Raw genomic sequence first — 10,000 nt, forward strand, 5'->3', positions numbered from 1 at the left:
GCATGTCAGCCTCCTGTCCTGCCTGGGGTGGGGGTGGGTGTGTGTCTGTCGTGGTCTGGGCTATTTTCCTCTGTGGAGGGGGGGCAAACAACCATACTTGGGTAATGGAGTGACACTGCGGTCAGTCAGCTGCCCCCTCTATGCTTCTGGGCAGAATGTGTAAAACCAAACACACATACACACAGAGTCACAGATACATAATTCTGTATATGGGTGCATCTCGAAGGCCGTTAGCCCGCTCATCCCCCAGTTGCCACTCACGTATGTTGACAATAGTCATGCATTTATAGCACTCAAAGGAAATATGCGGTTCATTTTAAAAAAGAAGCTGGCTTGTTCAGTTTGTTGTACGACTTTCTTTGCTCACTGACAGTGAGAACAGTGGGTACTTAGCATGTTTACAGTTTATTCCATTGTTACGAAGCCTGCTTGTTCACAGTTGTTCACTATGGTTAATATAGTTGCCATTAAAAGAGCAATAATATGGGACGGTGGTTAAACTTTACCAGAGGTGCGTTCAAATTCACAAACATAGGTGAACATTTGTGAACGTTTGCAAAAAGGGTCTCAAATAGTTTTTTGGCAAACATTCTGAGGAGGTAGTTCTTCGCGAACATATAGTGGAACTGGACTTGGGCTTGACGAACAATAAAATGACCATTGCAATGGAATGTTAACACCAAATCGTTCAAATTTAACTGTTTAGAAAAAAAATGTTCACCACAAACGATTCACCAATATTTGCCAAATTTGAATGCACCCGAGATTTATTTCAAGTCAAGTCAAGTCAAGTCAAGTTTATTTATATAGCGCATTTCATACACAAAGGTCATTCAATGTGCTTTACATAAACAAAACCAAACAATAATAACAAATAAAAGCATAGAAGGGCAATATAGTCAAAGAATAGTTCAAAAGGTAAAGATCATAATAAAAAGAAAACATAAAACACAAGGTAAAATCATTTAAAAATAAAGAATAATTAGTAAGCAAAAAAGAAAAACAAAGGCAAAAGTAGTAAAAAAGTAATAAAAGACAAGGTAGAAAAATGATCAAGGCAGATTCAGAATTTGTAACTCAGCGCAGTTAGCAGAAAGCATCTGAGAACAGTTCATAGGTGTCCCCATCTGACTGTTTTTTTCACACTGTTGACCACGGGCTCCTGGGGCTTCAGACACCTCACACATGATTACAGGCATCGCGTTACTTTTCCTCCCCACGTGTGTGTCTGTGTGTGTGTGTGTGTGTGTGTGTGTGTGTGTGTGTGTGTGTGTGTGTGTGTGTGTGTGTGTGTGTGTGTGTGTGTGTGTGGGTGGGTGGGTGGGTGTGTTTTCTTTACACATAGAGATGATGGCTCTACCAAGAGTTATGTGTCACCCTCAAACCCTCCAGGAAGTCATTTAAAGAGACTATAAATAATTCTAATGGGGAAGCAGTTTCTTTTCCATCGGGCTCAAACTTTTCTCATCTCGGCCGGTGATAAATAAAGTCTCGTCACTTATGAATAGCAAACTGTGCTGTCTCGCGGCTCTGCTTTGAGCAGTGCAATGTCATTACCAGCCGTCATTTACTGCGGGGCATTTCTTAAGAGTGGCTCTGTTTTTTAATAACTCTTTGGGCAGCTTTTGGTAGCTTTGGGCAGCAACACTGGCTGAAACAGAGGTCAAGGTTGATGGCCATAGCAATACAACCAATTCAATCAGGACATAAAGAAACAGTAGTCAGGTAGACAGAAAGTAGCATGAATGAACCATACTTCCTTTGAGCAACTGAACTATATATAGGTAAGTCTAGCACTTCAGCTTCAACCCCAGTGTCCAATGGTATTTGCGTTACACACACCAAGGTCAGGTCAGATGTGGACGTTTTGTTTTTTTTTTTGGTGATGTTCAGGTCACTGCTTTCTGAATGAGAGTAACCTTATACGCTGGCCCACCATTATGGTGAAGGGGACGCGTAGGCGACCTGAGGAGATGAGAAATTTGCGAGAGCAATATAGAGCTCCTGTTACAGCGCTAATGGCTGTGGGCTGAAGGGACTCTAACTTCCTCATTTGTGATTCAGCAACAGCTGTGGGAGTCAGCCATGATCGATGAGCCAGTGGACTCTCGCAGAATAAATCCTATATGTGAATCCGCATGTCTCTGGGAACTTTGAATGATCATGATTCCCCAGTGTCTGTTCCTTGGAGGTGTGTCAGAAACACACGCGCACATACACACACGCACACACACACACACACACACACACACACACACACACACACACACACACACACACACACACACACACACACACCTGCAACACATTGTAGGCTACACATGAGAGAGGCAGTTTTTGGCAATGTGACACACTCATCTAATAGAAAAACACTCATGTTTCCTCTTGTCTCTCTCCCTTTCTCTTTCTGTCTTTCACTCTTCCACTCTGTTTTTATCTGTCTTTCTGCCTTTTTCTAAAAAGAAACACAGTGAACCCTCCTGACATTGAGCTGTGAGTGGAGTGTGTGTGAGTGTGTGTGTGTCACATAGCCAAAAGCTGCCTCTCTCATGTGTAGCCTACAATGTGTTGTGAGGTTGTGCAGGTGTGTGTGTGTGTGTGTGTGTGTGTGTGTGCTGTGTTTCATGAGGAGTGGTGATCCCCCTGTGAGAGGCGAGCAGGCAGGGTGAGGATAATGAGAAGAAGCTCGCGGCGCTGGCACAACAGAGCCCCGCTGTCAGGTGACGAGCACTCGTGTGCCACTTGGGCAGATCACCATGGTGTCAGCCCAGCGGCCCATTAGTAAAACAGAGAGCATTCTGGGAAATAGATCTCAGGGGGAGAGAGAGAGAGAGAGAGAGAGAGAGGAGCCCCCCCCCCCCTCTGGGATTGTCACGGACAACCCCTTCCTCGATCCAACCACTTCACATTGCTGTTGACAAAGGACAGCGCATACAAAACATGGCATAATGCAGAGCCCAGCGCTGCTGCGGACCTTCAGATAATGCGTGGTAAGCTCTTCCTGCCCTTTCATGGTGGGGTAGAAGCCAGCGCACACACACTTTCCTGCTCCTTCCCCCTGGATTAGCATTCACAGCCCATGAGGCTGGCTGACACTAGCGCCCCGTCCTTGGCCTGTGAGTAAGCCTGGCTCCGCCATGTCAACACTCGTGCCCCCCTCTGTCCTTTATTCACTGACTGTAATAATGAGGTCAGTGATTATGTTGGAAGAGATGGACCTTCTGTGGGGCTTTGAGAAAAAAAAAAAACATGGGCAGCTTTATTATTTTTGATTGCTCTCGAGTGTTGCTGGGTTGTTGCCCTCTGAGAGTTGCAGAGGTGCATTAGAGGATGTGTGGAGTGCCCTGTGACCTCTCGTGCTGTAGTAAAACTGTCTGGCTTTGGTGTTGTTTATTTACAGTAAAAGATCCTCCATGAACTATCATGTTTTTATTACCCTGTATAGAGCCTTGTTGGATTTCCTGTTTTTCAATAATGGTTAGAGTCACAGTCTCTAGAATGTGGTTGGTTGGCCAAGGTTCCATAACCAGCCATTGCAAATCTCTGTAAGCCACTATAGATAAAAGCGTCTGCAGAATACCTGAGATGCGTTCAAATTTGGCAAACTGTGGCGAACGTTTGTGGTGAACATGTTTTCTTTGAACAGTTACATTTGAACGATTTGGTGTTAAGATTTCATTGTAACGGTAATTGCATGTTGCCTTCGTCAAACTCACGTCCAGTTCCACTGTATGTTTGCGGAGAACTACCTCCTCAGACTGTTTGCGATTGTTAGCAAACGTTCGCCGAAAACTCAAGGCTAACGGAAAACTGTTTGCAAACGTTCGCAAACGTTCGCATATGTTTGCGAATTTGAATGCACCTCTGGCCTTTACCTTTGGCCTTTGCCTAGAATTAGTTTTGTGTCATTATTCACCGGTCACTTCAGGTCAATATCTTGTGAGCTCACTTGTGTTATGGCAACTCCAGGCTACATCAGTGTTAGGGTAACATTATTAGCCTATTGAATGATGTCAGAAAGATGAAGAGCATAGAGTAGAATGCCCCATGAGCCGTAGTGCTTAAAACCTCAGTCATCAGCGATCGTGTCAGCACCTCCAACAGAAAGAGAAAGAATGACAGACCGCATGGCACACCAAAGTAATGTATTTACGGTGTGTGTGTGTGTGTATATGTGTGTGTGTGTGTGTGTGCGTGCGTGTGTGCATGTTTGTGTATGTATGTGTGTGTGTGTGTGTTTGTGTGTGTGTGTGTGTGTGTGTGTGTGTTTGTGTGTGTGTGTTTGTGTGTGTGTATGTGCGTGTGTGCATGTTTGTGTATGTATGTGTGTGTGTGTGTGTTTGTGTATGTATGTGTGTGTGTGTGTGTTTGTGTGTGTGTGTGTGTCGCATACTCTACACCCACTGGCCTTATTATACTCTAGTACTTGTGGAGCACTCCAGGCCTGGGTCCAAACCTAAATGTTTGCCCCGTGCCGTTGCTGGTTATTTCTAGATGCAGTGTTTAGTTTGGCATTAACTCTGCCAAGGGAACACAACCCACAGTCACCTTCCCTCTGTGACTCTCTCCATACCAGCCAGTGGTGTTGTGTAGACTTGTGGTGACAGTGAAGTTAATGTATGGTTTGAAGTTCAATGTGCAATCTATATGCAGGGTTTCATAGGGGAAGTGAAATTAGACGTGTGTGGGGGGGGTGGGGGGAGAGTGTGAGGGTAAGGGAGAGAGAGAGATACAGGGAAAGAAATAGAGACGAGCATCTCCTACAGAACAACATATTCACATTCATATTCATTCATCATTTTTATTCTGCTCATATTCGGTGTCTCGGTGAGCTCTCTACTTTGCCATGCTGTGTGAGTGTGAGACAGGAACAGTACAAATGGCTCATCATAATTCATTTAGCGCTCTAATCCCATTCACCCCCACTAGGACCCTGGCACAATGACACAGCCTTTCCTCAAGTTCGTACTGTAAACGATTGTCTGCTTGTTTTGTGTTGTGTTTGTGTGTGTCTGTATGTATGTGTGTTACTGTGTAAGGTTGTGTTAAAGGCTTAATAGGTCTACAGTTGCTGGGCAGAGGATTTAGAAAACCCCTGTAGTCTCAGTCTTATCACTTAGAAAGTGTGTATGTTTGTGAGTGTGTGTGTGTGTGTGTGTGTGTGTGTGCGTGCGTGTGTGCGTGTGCGTGTGCGTGTGCGTGTGCGTGTGCGTGTGCATGTGCATGTGTGTGTGCCTGTGTCTGTGCATTGTGTGAGATAGAGAGAGAGAGAGAGACATACAGACAGACAGACAGACAGAGAGAGAGAAGGCAGGCAAGACACAGCAATGTCAGAGGTTTCTAACATTTATAACACCCCTAATCTCCCTGCCTTGAGTCAGCAACTTCATCTCCCAGATCACCCTCCTTCTTGGGTCACTCAGTCTGGCTTCAATCTGAACACTTCCTCTTGTCCACTGAACTCCCTCACCCCCAAATCCCCCATCCCCAACCCCGCCACACACCCCTCAGCACCTCCACCCAATCCTGTCACGTCTACAGCCAAGGGAGATAGTGTCCTTTGCTTTGGCAGGAAGGATCTGTTTGCCCCCCTTCTAAGTGACTGACAGCCGGGTGGAGAGAGGGGAGTCATCACCCCTCTGTATGTCTGTGCATGTGTGTGTGTGTGTGTGTGTGTGTTTGTGTGTGTGTGTGTGTGTGTGTGTGTGTGTGTGTGTGTGTGTGTGTGTGTGTGTGTGTGTGTGTGTGTGTGTGTGTGTGTGTGTGTGTGTGTGTGTGTGTGTGAGAGAGAGAGAGAGTCTGGGCCAGCCCAGGCTATCAGATGCATCTCCCCTTTCACTGGCTGCCTGACGGCATAGGTACAGCTCCTCGTACCGTAGTGCTAATGTACTACACAGACACGCCAGTTTGATATATGATGTGTACTTTCAGGAGGAGTTTGTGACGTGTGTGTGTGTGTGTGTGTGTGTGTGTGTGTGACTATGTGTATGTGCCTGTGTGTGTGCTGAACGGTGTGTGAGTGTGTGCCTGGGCTCGGTGGGGCTCAGCACTCCTCACCCTGTCTTCTCCACACCTGGAGAGCTCCATGAGGCGGTCGCTCATCTCCTCTCCTCTCCTGTCCTCTCCTCTCCTGTTTCTCTAATTAAGCAGCAAACTCCCTGAGGATGGGAGAGAGGTGCAGAGGTGAGGGGCTAGGAGTTGTTTGTTCCTCTCATTCCTACCTGCCACTTCCCAGCTGACGAGGGTGGAGGTGTGTGTGTGTGTGTGTGTGTGTATCTGCTTGAAGCTGTTGTGTGGATAGTATTCCTGTTGATGTCCTCGTCCTCTATTGTCTTGTCTTGATTGCATTGTTGATTTGATCTGTGACCTGTCTGTATGTCTGTGTGTCATCTTCGTCCTTTATGTGCTACAGAACAGCAACCTGCTGTAAACCAGTTTTTAATTGAGTCAGGCCCGTTTAACTGTAACTGCTTTGGTACAGCTCCAGCTACTTTTAATCCTTTTCTGTATAATAAATTGAATTAAATTAAATGAATGCGTTTCCACTGGGGGCACATTGTTCGCCTAGTTTACGTAGACTATGGGAGGGCCCTTCGATACGTGCGTGAGCCTTGCATTGTCAGCTGTGTCTGCGTACCTTTCATAGACTATGAAGCAACCCTAATTAGTGGACAAGGACATTGTTGGACTGAACAATGTTTGCATATGGAGACACATGGGTGGTAGTCTGATGCAAACATTCCTTCTGTTCTGAATATGTAACCTCGGACAACAAGGGAGGTAACAAGGGACTGTTGTTGTTTTGGCAGGAATAGTATCTTCACTCGTAGCCTTGTGTTACTGGGGGAACAGGTGTCCTTTGGGTGGGATTCAGGAGAGAGGAGGGGGAGGATGGCGGTGGCATGCGTTGCCATGGCATAGCAGCAACTTGAGAATGCCGGGGAATGCAGATTCATTGAGCGGAAACACCTTTGGTTTTGTTTTCTTGCCTCTGCCATTCACCCTAATGAATGGAGACTTTTTTAGACAAGTCATTTGCATTTGTTTGTTTGTTTGTTTGTTTGTTTGTTTTTGGGGGGTGCAAAGTCATTGGGGGGATTTGATTAATTCCAGGGTTGAGTGGAGCCGTAAAAAATCCCAGCGCTGTTTAACATCCATGAGTCTGCATTCCTGACGCACTATTGATCATCAGCACTGGATGCTGGTGAAGGTGGGATCACCTTTCAGCACCACTGGGTTTTTACATGAGCGCTGTAGGAGTTCTGCTCCTCTCTATTGATTCATGTGTTTACTTATTTGTTAAAAAAAAAGGTGTACAAGGTCTGTTGAAATACAGATTTGACTAGTCATCGCCCGCTAACACGGGCTGACAAACATCAGCCACTCCACTGGCAGAGGTCCGACAGGATGCGGCTCGATGCGCTACTTTCACACATCGCTGCCATTGATTCCCAATGGGCCTTAGTCAGTCTGCAGTCTCACAATGAGACATGATGGATGGAGCCAGGACAAAGGCAAAGGTTTGGTCAGGGGGAGGAGAAGAGGGAGGGAGGGAGAGGCGGACAGAGGCGAGGTGGGGAGGGGGAAGGAGAAGGAGAAGAAGGAGGCCCTTGTGTGTGAGCACCTGATGTCAGGTTGAAAAGTAAACATGGGGAAGATGAAAGGCTAGAAAGGCTGGAACTCCAGAAGATAGAACAGGTTAGATGAGACACTTCAGAGTTGAGAGAGAGAGAGAGAGAGAGAGAGAGAGAGAGAGAGAGAGAGAGCACTCATCATTCTGCAAACATCATGAAAGAGAAAATGAGAAGGCTGAAACTGAAGGCTGAAAAAAATAGACCCACATACACACACACACACACACACACACACACACACACACACACAAACACACACACACACACACACACACACACAGCACAATTTCACTTTACTGAAGATGCGGTGTTATGAATGACGGTCTGTTTCCAAACCCTCTCATGTAAGTTGAAATGAAACTCTGAAGCCCTGAAACTCCATCGTGCTGTTAGGTCTTTGGTCTCCACTACTGCAGTCTCCAGTAATTGAGGCTTTGTAAAATGACAGAGTGTCAATGTTTGGGCAGACTGGGGATGTTCGAAAGAGAGAGAGAGAGAAAGTTCTGATATCTTTTTGTAATAATAATTGCTTTGGCAATACCAATGTCTAACTGTTTGCCGTGCCAATAAAGCACCTTTCAATTCAAAAACTTGAATTGATAGAGAGAGAGAGAGAGAGAGAGAGAGAGAGAGAGAAAGAAAAGAGTGTGAAAAGACGAAGAGAGAGTGTGTGTTCGGGGAGAATATCTTGAGTGGAACAGAATTACACCGGTGCTGTCACTGGGGCAAATGGAGGCTGGCCAGACCCTCCACACAGAAACAGAGAGAGAGAGAGAGGGAGGGAGAGAGAGAGAGGGAGGGAGAGAGGGAGAGGGAGGGAGAGAGAAAGGGAGGGAGAGAGAGGGAGGGAGAGGGAGGGAGGGAGGGAGAGAGAGAGGGGGAGGGAGGGAGGGAGAGAGAGAGAGGGAGGGAGAGAGAGAGGGAGGCGAAGGAGGGGCTGGAGGAGGGGAGAGAGGTAGAGTATGCCTTAGCCTCAGCCTATCAAAACTGAAGGTGGGAGGGAGTGAGAGCAGAGAAGGAGGGCACAGGAGAGAGAAAGAGTGTGTGTGTGTGTGACGAGAGAGAGAGAGTGTGTGTGTGTGTGTATGTGTGTGGGAGAGTGTGTGAGAGTGAGGGAGAGGAGATGCACAGCAGACTCGGTGCCTCTGACTGTGCCAGTGAGGTTGTTTGTGGGAGAGCAGAGCAGCGTCTCCTGGCTCCGGCTCCAGGGCCACAGGGACTATTACCACCACCACCACCACAGCAACAGCAACAGCAACAGCAGCGGCAGCTACAGCAGCAGGACCCAGAGCAGCAGGAGCAGTGGAGGGGGCGGCAGGGAACATGTCCCAGCCCCAGTCCCACTCCCAGGCTGCGGGCAAGGGCCCGTCCAAGAAAGCCGGCATCCGCGCGGCTGTGATCCTCATCGGACTCCTGCACAAGTCCCGGCGGCAGAAGGAGAGAGAGAGGGAGAGAGAGAGAGAGAGGGAGAAGGAGAGGGAGAAAGAGGGAGAGGAGAGTGAGTGGTGGGTGAACTTTTTCTCTTTTATTCTATTTTTTTCTTTTTAAAAAAGAAAAAAAACTTTTCGCTATGGTCAGGGTTTGCAGTAACCGCAATGTTCAAGATGTTCTGTAATGGTCAGTTTAATGGTCATGATATTTTGAGGCCACTGTTTAGTGTTGCTCAGTTGCTCAGTGTGTGTGTGTGTGTGTGTGTGTGTGTGTGTGTGTGTGTGTGTGTGTGTGTGTGTGTGTGTATCTGTAATGTAGTGATACAAATGGCCACTTAAATGATAAGAGAGAGCTGGCAGTGAAAGGTGAGAAGCCAAGCTGAACAACCACAAAGAGGGTGTCAGAGAAATGCAAAGACTGCTGTGTGATCTAAACAAACTAAACCGAGTTCCTGCTGACCTTCAAATAGTCCGTAAGGCATTGTATTGTAGCGGACAAAGCATGAATGGAGGAAAGCACCAATGAAATAAACAGAGCGGTAGAAATTGAGTGACATGGAGAAATAAATAGATTGCAACAGAGAGAGAGAGAGAGAGAGAGAGAGAGAGAGAGAGAGAGGGAAAGGAGGGAGACAGAAAATTGCTTTTTTAGAAGCTATAAATGAAGTTGTCCTCTGTTCTTGGTTTTGCTGACCCCACCAGTGGTACAGCAGCCCAGCAGTGTAGTGTTGCTGTGTGTGTGTGTGTGTGTGTGTGTGTGTGTGTGTGTGTGTGTGTGTGTGTGTGTGTGTGTCTGGTCAGTCAAACAGTAGTGGAGACTCTGGGAGGTCCCCTGCTGCCTGTGCAGACCTACCCCGCACTAGACTGCCCTTAAAGGCCTGTCCTTGAAAACAGAGCCTGCACTATTAGGGTTTGTGGAGCTTGTTTAAAATAGCA

At 46.9% G+C, this 10,000-nt stretch overlaps 1 protein-coding gene across 2 annotated transcripts in view; it reads left to right on the forward strand.

Annotated features, from left to right (window-relative positions):
• rap1gap2a (RAP1 GTPase activating protein 2a) overlaps positions 1–10,000 on the forward strand; it is a 72,458-nt gene that overhangs the window by 26,347 nt on the left and 36,111 nt on the right. The window contains exon 1 of one of the 2 annotated variants that reach the window (XM_076282651.1): positions 8,716–9,139. The exons of the other annotated variant lie outside the window; for it this stretch is intronic. Within the exon in view, the coding sequence (XP_076138766.1) occupies positions 8,958–9,139 (182 nt within the window). The 5' untranslated portion in view covers positions 8,716–8,957. Of the gene's footprint in view, positions 1–8,715; positions 9,140–10,000 lie in introns of those variants that run through there. 2 annotated transcript variants of the gene reach the window in all.

Source organism: Alosa pseudoharengus, unplaced genomic scaffold (genome assembly GCF_046254945.1).
Source record: "Alosa pseudoharengus isolate Yale_2024_CS ecotype anadromous, Long Island Sound unplaced genomic scaffold, YU_APseudo_1.1 YU_APseudo_1.1_scf_13, whole genome shotgun sequence".
Lineage (NCBI taxonomy): Eukaryota > Metazoa > Chordata > Actinopteri > Clupeiformes > Clupeidae > Alosa > Alosa pseudoharengus.